Here is a 20,490-nt window from a genome sequence, read left to right on the forward strand (position 1 = left end):
CACTTGTGATTGCATTTAGGGCCCAGGACAATCCCCCATTTCAGAACCTTTCATTTAATCACATCTGCAAAGGCATTTTCATGTAAGGTAACACTGATAGGTTTCAGGGGTCAGGACCTAATAAATTTTGTGAGCCAGTATTCAGCCTGCTATCTCCCAGTTTCAACAAGGGTGGGGTAGCTTATGGATGAGAGTGTCAAAAAATTCAGATTCTGTCCTACAGGGATCATCTTACCCTGCAGCTGAGTTGAGTGATTATTGAGAACTTACTACGTGTTGATGCTGTTGCTTAGCACTGTGGGAGATACAGAGATACATAAAACTCTGCTTGCCCCAAGGTTGCTTGTAGTTTTGTTGGAAGAGAAGACGTGTGTGTAAAATTAGTCATAAGAAAAAGGTCGTGTTTGATCCTGAGAGCCAGATAGTGGTCCCAGCAGTGAGCATCCAAGCCCGTATCTCCCAAATAGGAGACTTTGTAGGCTGAAAACTGGCTCACAGATTTATTAGGTCCTGACCCCTGGAACTTGTCAGCATTGCCTTACATGAAAATGCCTCTGCAGATGTGATTAAATGAAGGATCCTGATATGGGGCGTTGTCCTGAATGAGCTGGGTGGACCCCAAATGCAGTCAACAAGTGTCCTTGTAAGCCCCTGCGCCTGTTCTCTTGGTAGGTATCTCTGTGTGTTGGAACGTTTGACCAGAGACAGATTTCGGTGATCATATCCATATTTGACTGTTTCCTGTTCCATAATTTTTCACTGTCTCCGAGTCTTTTCCTGGGAGCCCCCTCTTACAAGTGCACCTTTCTGTGTTGATTATTCTTCCCTGTTGTGCTTTGATGATCCCTTTTTCTATTCTTCAGTGGCTTTTTCTCCAATAAAATAGCAATTTAAATTCTTGAAGGGAAACAATTAAAAAATGATGTCTCAGGGTTAACAAGTATGATTAGAGTCATCTAAATCAGTGATACTAATTGAGAATAAAATCAAGGAGACTTACATTTACAGTAGATGAATCTCTGATAATATGCTGTACCGTTTTGGGTAATTTAAATTTGTGCTAGTTCACCCTGTCTACATGAATGTCATATCTTAGTGTAAATTATAGAAATATCCCTATAAAAGAAAAAAAAAATTTTTTTCTGTATATGTTTTAAGGGAACCTGAATTTCTTTGGGTTGTAATGCATGATACTGATAGTATTCTGGGAATTCCTGATGTTCAGCTTATCCCTGGAACGCTGGTTATCTTAGTAAAATCTGCAGCAACAATATGGAAGACAATCCTGAATTTTCCACTGCACAATTAGGGCTTGATTCACCATATGACTTGGGCAAATTACTTAACATTTTGAAACCACACTTTTCTGATGTTCAAAATAAGACTAATAATGGTTTCTGCCTTAGGATTATTGAGATGATTAAATGAAATAATGCATGTGCAGTGTTTAGAACACTGCCTTAACGTTTGTCTTTTCCTTCTCTCTCCCCGTTTTTCCTTTAAAAAAAAAACGACATGTTTGTGGTCTGGGTGAGTTTATGGGCTCCCTTTAGTGCAGCACTTCTAAGTAATCACTGTTCTCTCGGGTTCATTCCATTGAGCACATGATGACAAACATTTCTGGGGATATCATGTCACCTTGGATATAGAACAGGCTCCTAAATTACATTTTATATGACAATATCTCACTGTATTTTTGTCCTCTTGAATTGCAGCGTAGCATATTATTTCTTCCAGCAAAAAGCAAAATTAAATAAATAAGTGATTAAGTTGCTGGCTGTAGCTAATACTGATTCATGACATGACTGAGGATTACTTAGCCATCACGTTGAATTGATGACAGTTGCCTTCTAAATATTATCTTTAGTCACATCCCTCGAATGTTTGCAGTGACTTTCACTCCTCAACTAGAATATGCACATTTACATACACATGTGATAAGGCTGAAGAAGGCTTGTGGCTCAACACAATTTGGTCTTGTATGCACAGTAACCATTCTGGAGTTTGTGATTCTGTTTTATTAGAAATTCTCACTTGAATTTCAAGAGAATAAAAGAGGATTCCTCCTACACAAAGCTGCTAATTGTTCGCACACTGTGTGCATCCCGCATGATAAGCGATTTGAGAAGGTGCCACATCAGTGCCTTTATCCGAGTGTCACCTCCTGTCTTCAGTTCCCTTTGCAGGGTGAGGGGAGAGGAGATGCTTGAGCTTGGCTGAAACAAATGTGTTTTTGTCCCCTTGACTTCTTGAATTGCAGCTTAGCATATGAATAGCAGTGATACATTTCTTGGCTGCTAGACAACAAGGTATTTCTTTGACAGATTGATGCCTGAAAAGAAAAATACAGTATGTACTAATGAATCAAAACATTTTTTAGTACCTTTGTGTACACTAAATGTATTTTAGTGTCTATTTGGAGCTAGTTGCCATTTACTGTGGGTTTGAAATGCCCTAAGTTACCGTCTATGGAGGGGTAGAATCAATTCACCCACACATTGACAGCTTTTACAGAGAGGTCCTGTAACAGATATGATTAAGTTGAATTTCATAAATAGATAGGCAGTTTCCTCCCCAATCTTGGTCCCTTTGGGAGATGAATTGGGGTTGGGGTAATGGAGAGTTTCAAAAAGGCTTTCTGGTATCTTTTTTAAAAAATAAAATTTTAAGAGTTTCACAGTCAGCTGTTCGCAGTTTTTCTCAAGATAGTAGCCAAAGTAAGGCTCAAATTTATAGTTTATCCTCCAAATGCTTAAATGGTCCATTTATGATCTGCCAGATGTTACAATGACTAGCTCCTCAAGGAACGATCAAGAATGTGCCAATGTCTGGGCAAGATTTTGATCCAGCAAAAAGAAAAAAAAATAAGAATTGGAGGTTTTACTTTGAAAAGTAAAATCAGCCACATTCGTGACTTCAGAGACTGTACATCTTGTCATGGATGAAAATTTAGATCTTGGCTCCACTGCTTACTCACAGTGTACCCTGGACAAGTTACTAGGCCTTTCTATGTTTTACTATGCTCGTTTGTAACACAGGGATAGATAGCATCTACCTTATAAGGTTGTTGTGAGGATTAAGTGAACTAACTTGTGCAAAGCTCTTAGAATAGTGCTGGGCACAGAGTGGTGAGTGCCTTGTATATGCTAATAGTTGTTGATTTATAGCTTAAAATTAATTGTTTGATGCAAATAGGAGGGTTACCACCCCAAGCTTAAATGGAAGTTTTGCAGCACTTTGTACTCTTGAGGATGTATTTGGATTTAATACTACGTTCCATCTAGTGCACCAGTCCTCTCCCAGGCTCATCCTCCTGAACACCTCTCAGTGTTATCCCCACTTCGTAATTGTTATCCCCGCTTTGCAAATGCAGAAGCTGATCTCATAGAAGTTAAATAACTACACCAAATCACCATCCAAAAAGATGCGGGGCCAGGAATAGAGCAAAAGACAGAATACGGAGCCACTCTCATTTTGCTGTCTTTCCCAGCACTCAGTTCTCAGAATTATTCAGGAATGGGAGCAGAGAAACTCTGTAGAGGCCATGCTTGGAGTTTTTTGCACATGGCAGTCAGAGAGTCTCAGCCCAGTTCAGTGCAGTATTACCGAATTGCAGTATATGCTGAGCTGTGTTAGGTGCAGGGGGTTCCAGGATGAATGAGTCTGTAGCCCAGTGGGCAGGGTTTGCCCCTGTGTGCATCTCTGTCTGCTTTACTAGATTTGCTCCTCAGTTTCTAAATTGAAAGTATGTGCATATTGCTTGATTTACAGATTATTAGATAATTTTTTTCAGTTAAACCTTGTCCAAAATAGACACTAAAGGCAAAGGAAACTGGTATTATTACAGCAAGGTATATCTCATAAGCTCTGAAAACTGTACACATATAAAGAATCTTCAAGTTGCCGAGTCGCAGCCCCACGTTTTATACAGCACAGAAATACAGCACAGAAAGTTTACATGATTTCCCTTGGGTTCCATAGTGTGTTAGGCACCAGGTTCCTTTAACTCTCTCAGTACTCTTTCCTTTCAACTATGGAAGAAGAGCTCAAATGATTAAATCGATAAAAGAATGACAACCTATAGAGCTCATTTAAGTGTCTGAATATATCAGTTTAGCCCTGAGTATCTGAACTCCTGGGCCATTGCTATTCACTCATCCCTTCTCCTCCTCGTGTTCTAGTAAAATTCAGCCCCTGAATATAGTCATTGGAAGTTGAATTTTAATGAAATTGGGCGCTTTGATCAATGGGAAGGTTAGAATTTTGTGGGAATCGTCTATATAGCTGTGACTATGTAGGCCAGCTCCTAAGTACTCCCTGCAATGTGTCACTCTCTCTAGTTTTCTTTCCAGGAAGGTACCCTGTAGAATAACAGTTTAACAGTTTAATTTACCTCTCAGCCATCTGCTCTCTTCTAGGCCTTATGCTAGTTTAGTGCATATCTTCATGATTCCTCTAATAATGCATTGGATCATAAACTATTATCTCCACTTGAGAGACACTCAGGAGGCTGAGGAGCTTACTCAGAGTCAGTGAGTGCAGCCGAACAGTTCTGCCAGGATCCCTGTGACTGTTGGAGCAGCCTGTGCTTTTCAAGCAGTTGTCTGTGAATCATAAGATAGAAACGTGGTGGGTATTTCTGCGGCCTTAGTTCTAGCCATTGAAATATCATGGAGTTGAATGCAGAATACCTATTAATGTTTAGGATGACCAGGAAACTGTGCCCAGGCCCCAAGCCCAGCTCTGTCATCAGAGGTGAGTTACCACTGGTGCCATGCCCTTTGGTTCCCTACAGGCACCCTATAGAGGTGCCCACCAGTGTGCACTTGGAAGTGTGATGGGACACATCATGTTCCCTTGTTGCCCCTGCCCCAGTGGTTGGGGGATTCACTGAGAACCTCAGCATGGTGAGAGAATGTCACTGAAGCTCATGGGTTCACTGAGAACCTCAGCATGGTGAGAGAATGTCACTGAAGCTCCTGGATTCATGCTGGTTGGTGTCCCAGTTACTTTGTAGATTCCAGAATCTTTTGTAGTCTAGCCTGAGGAGATTACTATTGATGACACAATTTTCTTTGGGATTGTAGGCTTTATGTTTCATACAACTGGTATATACATAAATCACCTCATGAGCGTATCATGTCTGTACATTGGTGAATAGCCTCCCACTAGATAATGTTTTAAAGGAGAAAAAAAGAAGTCATTTCTAAAATTCCAAGACAGTGTCCCCATTTTGAAGTTAGACCAAGGTTTTTAGCCTTATTTAGTCTTGCATGTTGCTCCTTATGCTACCTTTTATTGCTTCATGAAGTTATTTTTTAAGGGATACTTTCTAACATTCCATCCCACTTTTTAAAGCTCTTTCATATACTTTGTCCTCACAGAATAGAACAGGGTTTCTCAAATTGCACACACTGAACTCTGCAACACAACAGTTCCTTCATTGGAGACCAGATGAATTGAACCACTGGCTTTCTGAAAATAACTGTATGCTTTCCAGTTGGCCAGCCTTGGCAGGGACCCACTACTCCTCCTGTTTCTCAACAGTCAATTTAAAATATTCACTAACAGTAGCTTAATAACATTCAATAGTAACTTGCAGCAGCCTTTCATATACCCTAACATCTGAGATATCTACCAGTTTATGAAATAGAACGTGCAGATGGTCTTAGCCCCGTTTTCCAGATGAGGACCCTCGTCCAGGGAAGGATTGGTGCCCATTTAGCTAGCTCTTTCCCAACAAGCAACAGTACCCAAGGCTCCATGCCCCAGGCCTGGGAGGACCCCTTCCATGGCGTACTTCAGATCTCCACCTGTGACTTTGAACACATGCATCAAGATGATGAACTTCTTGGAGATAGCGCTTTCCTTCTCTCTTCTACCTTGTAGTCATCAGTAGAGAGCAGGCAGTGCAACAGAAGCGGATTTGAGAACTGGGACTAGGGTGAGGCAAGAGAGCCATCAGAGTGCAAAAGTGAAGTAGACACTTGCCATCAGCACTGGGCAGCCCTGCTCCTGGGGCCTTACTTAACTCATCCTGGTGGGTTTTCCAAATGGCGGGGGTGCACAACCACTTGCAAGCATGGGCACTTGAATTGTAGCCCATGTACACAGTGATTCTTGGGAAAACTTATGAGTAATGAATGGAACTTTTCTCTGCCAGGTTGATCTTGTGTTTTGAGACATAAAGAGTCAAAGGTCGGTGCCTAGGATGCTCATTCTTATTGTCTTTGGTAGTTTGATTGTTGAAGGCTTTTGATGCGACATTGAAGTTAATATTGGGGGCATTTTGCTCCTCTGGGATTTTCTCTAAAGCACCCTCACATTTCCCCTGTCATGTTCCTGGACTTTCCTGGCTTTGATGCTAGCCCCACTGTGTGTTCCCATTTATTGCCCTGTGTGGCCTGGCTCCTTGTTCTGGAAACTGTATAGCTTTTGCTCTTGATCTTAAACACAACTCAGTCGTGCAAGGAGCTCCGCCTTAGGTCTCAGCTTCTTGGGGATTTCCCTGGCAGCCACGTAGTGAACTATGTCACACTCTCTGTTTTACCCATTAATTAGGAAATACTCTGGTACGTGCAGCTTTGCTTGCTGATCTTTTTTTAAGTACTCTGGGGGCAAAAGGAAAAGCAGCTGGAGGATAAGGACATAACTTTCTTCAAATTAAGCCATCCTGACCCATGGTAGAGATTAGCCACTAAGAAACAGTGGAAACAAATAACTCTTTCACTCTTGAGTGTTAGAGTGAAAGAGAGTCTGGTTCAAATCCTAGTCCTGCCACTTTCTAGTTACAGAAACTTACATTACTTTTATTTTGATGTTTCAAGGAGATCGGAGTTAAAGAAAAATGAGCACCAGATTACTAGAACATTCTTACAGAGTTGCCCAAAAATGGAATGGACACCTTCCAGAGTGGAGGGGAGGGAGGAGGATTGGACAGTAGTCCTCAACTGGAAGCACTTCTTCCCCCTGCCCCCACACCTGACTCCCAGGGACATTTGACAGTTTTGGATGGCACAAAACTGAGGGGTGACAGTTGCTGCTATATCTAATGAGCAGAAGCCAGAGATGCTTCCAAATACCTTACGAAGCACAGGACGGCCCTTGCAGAAAGAATTATCTAGCTCCAAATGTTAATAATGCTGACTTTGAGATATGCTAGTCAGAAGTAACATTTATTGGCTAGGGGCAGTGGCTCATACCTGTAATCCCAACACTTTGGGAAGCCAACGTGGGAGGATCACTTAAGCCCAGGATTTTGAGACCACCTGGTCAAAACCCTATCTCTACCAAAAAAAAAATTATATCTATCTATATTAGCCTGATGTGGTAGTACATGCCTGTAGTCTTAGCTACTCAGGAAGCTGAAGTGGGAGGAGTGCTTGGACCCAGGAGTTTGAAGCTACAGTGAGCTATGTTTGTGACACTGCAGTTCAGCCTGGGCAACATAACAAGACTCTGTCTCAGTTAAAAAAGAAAGAAAGAACATTTGTTGAATCTAACTGTCCCATTTAGTATCAATGACTGTGCAAGATAAAGTGGTTTTTATGCTCACTTTGGATGAGATTGACCTTTGGTGATTGAGAAACCTTCCTTTGGTTGTTCAGCTGCTTCTAGATAGACATGGGATTTTAAACTAGCCATCTATATGTCCAAAACCCATCCCCTTTCCACAAACCCATTAGGTAGGTAGCTCCCTATCACTGATGATGTTCAGAGCTAAGCAGGGTGAGCACCCACTTGAAAGCAGGGATGGATGAGGATACAAGCCTAAGATATATGTTGCACTAAATGACTTTTGAGGTCCCGCCTAAGGATCACATTCTCTGATTCTATTTTGAAATGGGATTTGTTTTTTCAGCCCCAGTATTAGAGTGGCAGCCAGATATCCCTTCGCCGTGACTAGTGAAATCCCTGTGCTTTGTACACCTGTGAATCTTACTCCTATTAATATCCCAGCCCTATCAGGCCAGAGCGCTGGGGTTCCAAACAGGGACAGCCAGAAATGCACCATCTTCTGCATCTCATCTGCATTCTGGGCCCAGGCAGTTATTTTTACCTCCATGTGTAAATGGGTCCAGTGATTTCTCATTTAGGAGAACAGCAGAGGCACAAGTGAGGAGAGCTGGAGAAGGAGGGGAACCTATTGTATACTCTGAGATTGCAATTTAGTATTAATTTGCTGATCGGTGTCACTCCACTAGTTTAATAAGTAATTATAGTTTCTCTTTTGTGAACAAGGAAAACAGGTAGCTTCACCCAGTGGTTGTCAGCCCTGGCCAAAAATTAGAATAAGGTAGAGTGCTTTTAAATCACACCTACAACTGAGCCCCTCCCCCAGAAATTTAATTTTCTGAGGTGAGGCCTGAGTACAGTGATTTGAGAACTTCGCAGGGATTCTGGTGTCTAAGCAGCCCAGTGTCTAAGATTCTGGTTAACGGCACACCTCAGTGCTGCGCATTCTGCCCCAGTACCTGCTGGTGTTACTCTGTCACCAAGAGACTAGAAAAAGAGTGAGTTGGGCCCTGTTTCTCAGCGTGTCTTCTGTGGATTGTAGGGAGGAGGCCCATACTCTGTGCCTAAACAAGCACCTGCTAGACTCTAAAATCTAGTTAATGGAAGTTTCTCCTCATCCTTGGATATCCTTGTTTTATATGGTATACTTTCAAAATACGTATAATCTTTTGCTTAATTTGTTTTACAGAGCTTTGAAGTTTTCCTCTACACACTCTTCTCATCAACCTAATGTGTGGAAAGAAGGAATTTTTCTTTTCCATTGTTGTCATCTAAAATTGTTATGTGGTGTGGGGCGGGGTGGGGAGGGAGCGGGGGGACTTGGCTTTAACTACTTAGGAGTTTTCAGGGAAATGTTTTTATAACAACCTAGTTAATGACTTGACTTTATGATAGATTCCGTTCCTTCATTCATTTTGTCCTCCAGAGACTTTTATACCCAGCAAAGTGGACCATGGGGTATGATTCAAGAAGGGTGAGGAGTACGTCTTTCTTTGGAAAGGCAGGGATGGAAGGTTGTGGTTTAGTTTAGAAAGGGGAAGCAGGAAAGGAGAGCTGCAGAAGGTAAGCACTATTCTCAGGCCAGATCGGTTTCAAGGAAGAGGACATATGGAAGGATCTAGAAAATGATTTCTTTAGAATTGCCCATGTCTGAGTCCCCTGGAAAGTCTTTGTATATCCCTAGAGCTGTGCATGCTCCAGTTTGAAGAGCTCTGCTTTAAAAGATACCGGGTGTGGGCGGGGGGTAGGGCATGGGTGGAGTGAAGTAAAAGAATAAAAACTATTCTGTTCCATTTGTTTTCTCTTTCAAACTTATATGTTACTCATTTCGTTTTTATATTAAAATATAGATGAGGGAAGAGGGCACATGGCAAGATTTGGCAAGCGTAATTCATGAGGGGATATGGAGTTGGGGATGACAACATAGCATACTAAGATTTTTGAGCAGGGATTGGGGGAGCCTGTTCATGTTTTCCTTACAACTCTGGTGCATGAAGTACAGCTTCTCCATCACGATGGAAGACTGCCTGGGTTCATGTTTTGGCCACTCCCTACTAGCTCTGTGACCTTGGGCAAGTTTCTTTCTTCTTTTTTTTGAAATGGAATTTCATTCTTGTCGCCTAGGCAGTCTGTGAGGCAGGAAGCACACTGGCAGGACTCCAGCTTTGCAGAGAGTTCCTGCCTTCCTTTTTTTCCTTTTTGTCCAATAAGTCCCGTTTTTCTCACCCTTTAAATTGTGAGCCTAATTTTTTGTGGTCATGTGACGAGGACCCCTCTTTAGCTGAACTAAGGAGAAGTCCTGCAACAGATCTAACTAGGATGCCAATGCTTGCATTGAGGCTGTTTAATGGAGACTTTATGAAAAGTTAGCTAGTGTCCTTGCATAAACCTATATGACTCTAGTTCAGAGCCTTCGGTAATTACAATTCAAGAATAAAACCACGCAGCACTTCCATTGCCATGTAATTTGTTGTTGCTGGCTTGTGACATTCCACATATCCCAACTATGAGCCAGCCAGGCAGTGGGATGGACTGTGAGGTTCAGATGCCCTGAGATATGTGAGGAAGAGCTTTTAGCAATAAATATGAAAATGAAATCAAAGTAAAAACTGGCATTGAACTGCTGGTGTACTTAGGGTTACTTTTACCCAAATCCAAATCATTTCTTGACACCGCATGGTTACTAAGAGTGTCTGTCATTCAGTATTTGAGATTAAGATCTGTTCTTTGGTAGTTAAGTTCAGAGAAAAAATATAGGATCTAGAAGTATCATTGCTATTTTTTCCTTGATACGTTTAATCTGGTATTAAAATTGCTTGCAGAAGATTTGATTTTAAAAGAGTAGAAAAGTGACACTTATCCTGGTAAAATTATCCTGAAATCTTGAGAAATTAAGACAAATTGCACCATAAAACCAGAAGCACAAAATTAAACAATATTATAAAGAGAACCCAGTGACACATTTTCCTTCTAAATTAACTTTCAAATTAACTTTTAAATTAAGTTCAATCTCATATCAGTTTGCTTTGTAAGAAGTAGAATATATGTAAATGTTTGCCTTATTTTTAGTATATTATATTCATTAAAATGTTTCAGTTTATTCAGCAAATACATTTAGCATTTCTTTCACAAGAAAGACAGTGGAGGAACAATTAATAACAGGACCCCAGTAATACCTGAGGGGTTTCTACATCTGCATTTTTTGCAAAAATAAAATAACCTTGTAAGAAGCTGTCAGTGGCATTGTGCAGCTGGACAGCTTTGGAGTAGATGTAACAGATAACTGTGATGCCAGGCTGTGCCCCAGAACCTGTAAGCATGGCAAGCTCTGGCTTCTTCCCTCCTCTGAAAAAGTACAACATTCAAGAGGCAGTTGTTTCCCCTAGATCTGTAACCAAGCATGTCTGGGTGAAAGGGGAAGACATGTCTTCACAGAGAGGAGAATAAAGGCGGTGACTGTCAGGGTGACAGGCAGTATGGACTGTGCTGCAGGCAGCTTCCGTGCCTGGATGGTGGGATAGCCAGTCCCGCGCTCAGTGCGAGTCTCAGGCAGTGACCTGGCCACACCTCCCTTGGGCTACTTCTTCCTCCGCCATCCTCCACGTTTGCTTTGTGTCAGTGTCAAGTCAGTAATGCTGGTCTGCAGCTCCCAGCCCTCCTGATGGGCACTGCACTGAGGCCTTAGTGGGCATTACCTGATGCCCTCATCACCCAGCGAACAAACACCTGCTGACACGAAGCATCCCTGAGCGGAACCCTTCTGCGGGAACACCACACCTTCCGTGTCCTGAGTGGGCCGCACCCTTGTGGTGCTCAACTGGGTGACTTCACGCTGTCCTCAGCGCTGTCCTTAGTGCTCTCTCTCCAGTCAGCTCTCCTGCTCAGGCACCTTTTTGGGACACAGTCCTTGCCAGTTATTCCCTGTTTAATGTCCTCATGCGTCTTCGCTTGCCCCAGGAGACGGTCCTCTTGAGAGAGCAAGCCATATGGGACCCTGAGGCCCGGCCTCAGCTTCCCTCCCCGCCACGCCTCATCGGTGACATGGACCTTTTGGTCAGCAAGCCCTCAGCCGGATGCTCCCGTGCTGGCCACTCCTGTCCTCCCTGCATACTCCTGCCTCAGGACCCTGCTTGGAGTTATGTCCTGCATGGTCATCCCTGGCCTTCCCTTGGCAGAATCTGTCACTCCCCCAAGGTGTCCCTGCAGCATTCTGCTCGTGCCTCTGCTACGTGGCAGAACTGTGTTGTCCTGTCCTGTCCAGAGCTCCAAAGCCCCCAGACCCTGTGGCTGCTGAGCACTTGAACCGTGGACAGTCCAGATGAGGATGTGCGGGGAGAGATGCCTCCTGCCTGTGGCTGAGCCCTGCCTGAAGGCGCTGAGGAGGAAAAGCTCCTAAGCACAACAGTGCTGCTCACCTGGGCATCTAGTTGGCAGAGTCCTATCCCAGTGTTCGCACCCCCAGTTTCCTGGGTCTTAAGTTCAGATTATCAAGTGCTCCTATTGCAAAAAAAAAAAAAAAATTGGTAATTCTTGTGGCCATTAGTTGACCCCACCCCTGGGATATGCTTATATTTGGAGTGGGGCAGAGAACTGAGTGTGCTTGAACCACCTCCACCCACCCAGAGGGAGGTGGGACATCAGGCACACCTCATCCCCTGATGTCGTAGCTGAGTACCTGGAGCCACCAGGACTCCCTCTGAGCCCTCAAAGGAGTGTCTTCTCACCGCCCCGATTATACTGGTCTAGTTATGCTTTGGGGTTAAAGCCAGGTGCTATTGCAGGTCTGCTGCAATCTCTGCAAGCACAGTTGTTCTTCGCTTGCGCTCACTCTCGCTCTCACTCTTGCTCTCTCGCTCGCTCTCTCTCCAACTTCAGTTGACTTTTTTAAACTTCAGTAATAAGCATTCCTCAACATAGATGGCCTTCCTGGTTGTAGGTGCAGCCAGCAGGGTTGAGTTCTGCTGCCTTCCAGCATGGTTTTCCTCAGACCTGTAAAAGTCCTGCAGATTTGCTCTGACACTTTGTTGACATGGAGGTCTTGTTTGTTGTTATAAATAAGAACCAGTGTCTCTAGGACACACCATACTCTGTATAACAGGATGGCAGATTTTGTCCCTTACTTCTTAAAAACTAAATAGCAGAGGAGCTGGCCATGTAAAAGCCCTGTGTGTGTTTACCAAAAAGTACTTGAATTTTGTTTGGGTTTTGTGTTCTGGTGCATACGAAGTGAATTTTGGTAGGGTATGTGCATTCAGAGAATATGTCATCACACTTTTTTCTTTATTTGAATACCACTTGGCTCTTATTTAAGGTAATTTCAGTGACATATTTTGAATCTATTCACCTTGAAAGGCAGAGGCACCGCCCAGGTGCAGAAACATTCCTTGGGTTATGCAATGCCTAGTGTGGGTGGAACCACACTCACATTTTACCTCTTCCTGAACCACAGCCCTGCTCTGATTGTGTGATAGAAGCTGATGTGCCTGATAAGTGGAAGGAGGAAAAGGAACATTCTTCCTTCCTTTTCTCTGTAATGCCAAAGCTGGCATCATGCTTTGCTGAGGGCCTCTGTCAGCACTGGGGCCAGCCTGCGGAGGCCTGTGCTTGGAATGGAGCAGCTCATGGGGTAGCTGCACTCACTAGTCTGCTGGGAAAGCCCAGGTTGTTTTTCTGGCTTCGTGTTGGAGGCAGCTGTGATATTTACCTCGACCTGTAACATACAAAGATCTGATCATATGCTGTCTTTGCTTTATGCTTACATTCTGTTATTGTCTGACCTATGTTCTAAATTCTCTACAGTTCTCTTCCATTTGTCTTAAGAAACTCTAAACTTCTTTTTTTTGAAATCACTACGAGGTGGCGGGCGCCTGTAGTCCCAGCTACTTGGGAGGCTGAGGCAGGAGAATGGCGTAAACCCGGGAGGTGGAGCTTGCAGTGAGCTGAGATCCAGCCACAGCACTCCAGCCTGGGTGACAGAGCGAGACTCCGTCTCAACAAAAAAAAGAAAAAAGAAAAAAAGAAACCCCAGACAGTTGGTAATAGTGGATGGTTTTCATTTTCTGTAGTTGAGTGGCTTTCTAATTCTTTTGATGGCACACAAAAAGAAATTAACCTTAGATCACAACTTAGTACACACATTTATATATGTATATAACTGAGATGAGTTCCTCAAAATGGTACATACCTGTGTTTTATGTGAGGCACTGATATTTTCTGTTCTATATTATGCTTAACTTTAAAAAATACTTCCTGTGTCCCATTTGTGGGATTGTAACTCATAACTTAAAAATATTACCTTGGTACATAGCTCCAGGAATACATATGGGTCATTTTACCAAGAATCACCAATTCTTTTGCTCTGTTACCCCAGCTGGAGTGTGGTGGCACAATCATAGCTCCTTGCACCCTCAACCCCCTGGGCTCCCAGCTGGGGGTCTTTAGGACCCCAGTGTGACCTGTGGGTAGCCCTTCCTTCTTTTAATACTTGTCTTTCTGCACAGTCAGATGCTCTCCCTTTGAGCTTCCATGTGAAGTTCACTGTGCACCCAATCCTGCTACCACCGCCTCTGTCTTGAAAGGAATAGGGTGAGGTGGTCATTGGTGTATAGCAAGATTTGAATCACGTCCTCCAAGTACGGTTCTACCCTAAAGATAAGAGTTCCTGTGGTTTTGGTTTTTTTGTTTGTTTGTTTGTTTTTTGAATGGATGTGTTCTTTGAGAAATTGAGTCTTGAGTATTTTGTGAGGACATCTAAGCCTGGCATCCACGTCAGTGCTGACAGCTTTGACCTAGTGTGCACTCACATCTGGGGAAATGCCCACAGGCTACAATCTCTTCTACTGGAGTGATTATAATAGTCCCCGGGCTTCAGGGTCCTGGTGGCATCCACCCTCGGTGGCAGCATACCCCTCTGCATGAACAGGGCTCCCACTTGTCCCCGTCTTCTTACTTAATAGTGATTTTTAAAGGGGAGGGCGGCAGTCCTGAATGTAGTTCATCAGTATTTACCGCACAAGCTCTAAAAGAGACAGTGTTTTATTTGTGTATGTAACTTTTCCAATATCAGAATATGAATTTTTGTTTCACCTGATAGTACACGTTTCAGGGGCTCCATTCTACATTGTCATTTCACTGGGAAAATATTTGATGGCTCATTAGAAGGGAGCATTTATTATTTTGTTACTAAAGGGCGCATTTTCAGCCTTGAGAGTTGTATGGCAAGTAACGGCTTGGAAATTGACAGCATTTTACCACTTAAAAATAACCACAAGAAATACCAGTGTTCACCATACGGGTTGAAGTTAATTTAGTTTTGGAGGCTATTATAGTTAACTTGATGCTGGATGGAAATAATTTTGTGTTGGAAATCATTAAAAATTGATTTGATTAATGCTTTTATAATGTTGGTATGAGATGTTGCACTGTGGTGGTGATGACCTAAGGGTGCTGGGATGGCCTCAAACGTTGTCCCTCCAGGGCCCACAGGCAGAATCCTGCACACTAGCACACCTCCCAGTTCCTCTTAACATCAAACAGAGGTGTTCCTTCAGCATGCCTGCTCCTCCCCGTGGCATAAAGTCACCGGGAGGTTCTCTGATCCCGTTAGATCTCCTCTGCGGTGGTGAAGACATTTTTGTTTGTTTGTTTGTTTGTTTGTTTTTGAGATGGAGTCTTGCCCTGTCTCCCAGGCTGGAGTGCAAGTGATGGGATTTCAACTCACTGCAACCTCTGCCTCCCGGGTTCAAGCGATTCTCCTGCCTCAACCTCCCAAGTAGCTGGGACAACAGGCAGTAGCCACCACTCCTGGCTAATTTTGTATTTTTAGTAGAGACGGGATTTCGCCATATTGACCAGAGTGATCTTGAACTCCTGACCTCAAGTGATCTGCCCGTCTCAGCCTTCCAAAGTGTTGGGATTACAAGCGCGAGCCACCATGCCTGGCCATTTTTGTTTTTAATCGGTGTAGTATCCCTAACCTAAATATTTTACATGGCCTGAACTTTCTGTAGTTTTGGCAACAGTGGGATCTTTTGAAACCTAGATCTCTCAACCAACTACATCTTCCATTGACTGGTGAAACACTAGTTTAAGCCAGTTCATTTTGACCATGTGCATTTCTGTACTTGATCCCTATTTTGTTTCAAAAATAATTTCCATCTCTTCATGTAAACGAATAAGAGCCTTCTGTTTCCTTTAATGGCGAATTGCCTCATCTTTTACTGTTTTAAAAAAATTTTTTAACATAATGAGAACATGTGATAAAAGGTATAAGTGAAGTTTCCTGGCTTTGCAGTACCTCAGGGAATTCGGTAAACTATGTTCCATTTGAGGAAAGGAACAGTTGGAGGAGGAGGTAGTGTAAAGATAACATAGCAAATAAGCATTTTACCAGAACCCTCTGAAGTCTCATCAGACTGTGCCATCACCAGAATCCCTCCCTTCTCATCCACACTGTTTAAAGCCAGCATCCAGTGGGAAGCCCAGAGCTGGTACCACCTTGCTTTCCTGCCAGTTGCCGACATACGGCACACAGTGTAGTTAAGGGCACAGGCTGATGGGCACCTCAGCCGCACACCTCTCTGGTTTCCCATCTGTAAAATGGGCACAATCATTGTACCTGCCTCTGAAGGTTATTGCGAGGACTAGACGCAGCCTTGGCACAGAGCCCACAGACAGGGAGCACTGTGTAAAGACCGGCTGCCAGCTGTTAGTACTGGGTGCCTGTCTTTTGGTGTCTGGGCAAAGCTTTAACCTGTTTTATCAGTTTGGAACTCAAATGTCTCCCTGGCAAAACAACATGGGCATGTAGATATTTTGTGAAGTTTTGTTGAAATGCACTTAGGTTAATGGTTCAGGGGCAGCCTTTCAAAGCTTGTGAAACAGCTTTGAATAAGATTGTCTTGTCCTTTTGCTGGTTGTCTTTTCTTTCCCATGTTAGCAGCCGTAGCAGCAGGAGGAGAGGTGGCAAGTGGCCACACTACTCTGCTCACATTAAGCAGACAATTTATGGTCAATATTCAGTGAATTTCCTTTTTTTAATAGTACAGTTAACTGATATTTATATTAGCTTTAAAATTACAGCAAAAGCAGCCCAGGCGTGGTGACTCACGCCTGTAATCCTAGCACTTTGGGAGGTCAAGGCAGGCAGATCGTTGGAGGTCAGGAGTTCGAGACCAGCCTGGCCAACGTGGTGAAACCCCATCTCTGCTAAACATACAAAAATTAGCTGGGCGTGGTGGTGTATGCCTGTAGTCCCAATTACTCAGGAGGTTGAGGCAGGAGAATCGCTTGAACCCAGGAGGCGGAGGTTGCAGTGAGCTGAGATCGCACCACTGCACTCCAGCCTGGGTGACAAAGCGAGAGACTCCATCTAAAAAAAAAAAAAAAGTGAAATCAGCCAAATAGAGAACTAACAGGCACACTGCCTAACTCCTTGTGTAACTGTCATTGGTGTGAGTCACTGGGGCAGCGTGATTAGGTCTGAGAGCTGGAGAGCAAGGCTGTCATTATTCTCAAGGCCTTCTGCTGACTGCTGCTCTTGGTAAGACATACAGAATCTATGGGCACTCTCTTTACCGCTTTATGCTAGATGAGGCCTCTCCATGTTGAGTTGTAGCAGATACAGCTAAGAAAGTAAAAGAAATGAAAATCTCATCAAAAGGATTGGGACTAGTCTCATTCTTCATGCATACCTAAACCGTGGTAACTTTGATTTTTTTGTTATCCTGTATGGATTGTTTAGAGGAGACAGATGGCTTTCCAGTTCATCAAATTTTTTCAATTATCTAAAAGGAATTCCTAAGCTTGGAGCGAGTCATTTCAATAAATCTCATTCATATTTACCTGCTGCTTCCTTTTAAATGGAAGAAGAGAATGCTTTGCAAGTACACTTGAAAAGTAGCATCTGTGAATTAGAAACTTTCTCTGGAAACTAGCAGAGGAGAAATAAGAGGCCAGGATTCAGCTCAAGGTAGGCTGGATTCCTTCTTGGGTGGCTCAAGCTAGCTATGGGACTGGTCTGATCACATCTAAAGAACTGCCAGACTTTTGTGCATTTTGAATGTGGTGGAACCAGCTGCATATTTTTATATGAGAGCAGCAAAGTCATTGTGTCCCAGTTTGCTTCTTGGGTCATCTGAACATCAGAGGCCATGCCACAAGCACCGTAACTGAGGGACATAATGTGACTATGGTCTGTTAGACACCCTGTGGTCCAGGCCAGTGACCCCTGGAGCTGAATCATGACTTCCCAGATGACTCCCAGAGCCTGAGAGGGAACTAGCGTGTGTCTCCAGATGATTTTTCACCTGGGCCTCTTTGAAGTCGGGAGAGATACGTGCAGTATGGTAGATGTGGAGAGGGAGAGGCATGGTGTGTCCAAAAATTAGCAGGACCTGATCCATAAACGTGGATTCTGAAGCAGTGCACTTACTAAATCAAAAAGCAGTGTACTTACTGGATTTTAAAAGTGTGTGTATTTTTTTGTGAGATGCAGTTTGTAGGATGCATTCATAACTAGGCCATACACTGTTTCCGCTGGCTCTCAGCTCTCAAGAAGCTCTCTAGTTTTTAGCATTGGATCAGTAAACACTTGTTAAAATGTTCCTAGCATTTCTTTGCCATCTTCTCTTTCAGCTGGACCCAGCTGTGCCCTCAAACCCTCTGTGGCCCTGCCTGTCTCTTCCCTCACTGATCGTGTTCTCCCAGCTTCTACAGAGGCTTCCTTAGCATTCTGCTTGGTAGCAGACACCAAACAGAATCTCAGCCAGCTCAGTCCAGGCGCACAGGCTCCTGGTCTCCTGGGGCGTGGTTACTCGTGTCTCCTCGGGGCCTTCCGCCCTCCACATTCCAGTGCCAGGCCCTGGACCTTCGTCTCTATTCATGATAAAACATTTTTAGGAAATGCTGACACTTGGTGAAGAGATGGAAACACTAACTCTTTGTTCTCTTCCTAACAGACACGAGACGACTTCCTGGGCCAGGTGGACGTGCCCCTTAGTCACCTTCCGGTAAGGACAGTCTCATGTTTGCTGCTGCGTGCTGGGGGCGGGGGTTTCTAACTGTTTGTAGTCGGCGTATTTTCAGAGTGGTATTTCTTCACCACAGTGGAGAAGGCTGAAATGAAGCATGTGTGCTGTGGCCCTAGTCCTTTGTGGAAAGTGGTCCTGTCAAGGGGATGGAGGAGAAGCTGGCTGTAAGAGTCAAGGGTGCCTGCGTCGTGCACATGCGTTCCCATCCACCAGCTCTTCTCTTTTCTGCACTTCAGCTGCTCCACCTTTGTGTATCACATCTTATAAAACAGACACCTCCTTTACTCAGGCCTCCCTTCTTGTCGCTTACTGTCTCTGCTTCCTAATGCATCCTCCGGGTCCCATCAGATGTTTGCGCTCTTTGTCTGGAACTGCGCATGCCGTTTCTCTTGGATACCTCTGCACAAGCCATAATAGCATTTCCCAGATTTTGGTGTCTGGCTTTCTCAGTCAGCATGGAGACAAAAGAAGAGCCTGTTCATTCTGAGTGAACTTGTCAGCTGGGAACACCCCACCCTCGCTGGAACACGCACTGAGTTAGCATGTGTGGCGCTGCCATTTCTCTCTGCTCCAAGTAGCAGAGCAGTCGAGGCTGTTGACTAGTGACGGGCATGAGAGCTGTCACCCGAAACAGGAGGCCGGGCAGACAGAATGTAGGGGTAGGACCTGGAGAAAGGTGGATCCCTAGCTCCTATTCCAGCTTCAGTTTTCCAGCTTGTCCCAGCCTTCCTCCTGGCCTTCCTCCCTGGGCAGCATGGCGTGATAGAAGTAGCAGCTGAGAGAGGAAAGGCGAATGTTTCTGCCTTACAAGGGCATTGTGTTATTTTTTTAAATGCTTTGTGTGAGCAAGTAGCATAACTAGTCTATAAACTAAAGTGACTTAACGCCCTAGCATTAAGCTTCCTGCTGTGTGGAAATTATGGCTGTTTCCATATGTTAAATACCAGGAAAGATTGTATCTTACCAAGGAAGCTTTGAAGATGTGTTGTGAAGGAAGGTGATAGCAAGTAATTGACTCTTACTCACTCAGGGGAGCTGTTAAGGAAGAAAGGTTGCAAGGTTCCAAAGGACTGGAAGTGAAAGTGATATTCTTAAAATAGCTTGTTTGTTTCTTTATAAAAATCTGAAGCTCCAGGGTGCTACGGGAGGGGCCTGCATGGGGCTTCTGCGTGAGACCTATTCCATGAGCCATCAGAAACCTGACTATTCTTTTCAGGTCACATTAGGAGAACGTGACTATTTCACCTTTTGTGAGGAAAGGCGTCACATACTTCTACATTGAGAGGTGTTCTGTGTATGTTCTTCAAACTGAAGCTGTGATCCTCTCACACTTTTGGACAGTGTTGGTTGATGGGCCAGCTCTTCTCTGGACACCTCCAGCGACCCTTTCCCTAATGTAAAAACCACATCTTAGCCAAGGGAAATTATTTTCTGAGAGGCACATATTCTAATATTCTCCAAGAGGCAAAAGTGACATGTTTAAAAACCTTGCTCCAACAAGCTCTTGTTTGAGTGAGTGAGTGGTGCTTGGTGTTAAAAGGTTGAGCAGGGCTCCCAGAAAATAGAAAAAGGTTTGTCCTCCGAGACCAAGTCAGCAGAAAGAATAGTTTAGCTTTGGATTCTGAGTGGAGGCAGCGTCAGTGAGCCTCCAAAGAAGGAAGCAGTGCGGAGGTGCAAGGCGGGAATAGATTACAGAGGGTAGAGCCGTGAATGCCAGAGAGGACCGAGTGCCTCTAGTTATTCGTGTGCCCAGAGGGTAACTTGCAGTGGAGTGCTTCACCTCCATACTTAAAACTCACTAGCTGTTTGCAGCCAACTACAGTCAGGGAGATGGACCACAAAGAAAACAAAAGGAGAGGTGTGAAGGTATATTATTTATTCATGTGGCGGTAGAACCCAAGTAGCATGTTCTGAATGCACGTGGCTTTTGAATCCGGTATTTCAA

At 43.9% G+C, this 20,490-nt stretch overlaps 1 protein-coding gene across 13 annotated transcripts in view; it reads left to right on the forward strand.

Moving 5' to 3' along the window:
- The window catches only part of NEDD4L (neural precursor cell expressed, developmentally down-regulated 4-like, E3 ubiquitin protein ligase), a 366,704-nt gene that overhangs the window by 262,070 nt on the left and 84,144 nt on the right, over positions 1-20,490 (forward strand). For all 13 annotated transcript variants that reach the window (XM_025364982.1, XM_025364987.1, XM_025364984.1 and 10 more), the window contains one exon: positions 18,474-18,524. In XM_025364982.1, the coding sequence (XP_025220767.1) occupies positions 18,474-18,524 (51 nt within the window). The remainder of the gene's footprint in view (positions 1-18,473; positions 18,525-20,490) is intronic.

The sequence above is a fragment of the Theropithecus gelada genome, chromosome 18, assembly GCF_003255815.1.
Source record: "Theropithecus gelada isolate Dixy chromosome 18, Tgel_1.0, whole genome shotgun sequence".
NCBI classification, from domain to species: domain Eukaryota; kingdom Metazoa; phylum Chordata; class Mammalia; order Primates; family Cercopithecidae; genus Theropithecus; species Theropithecus gelada.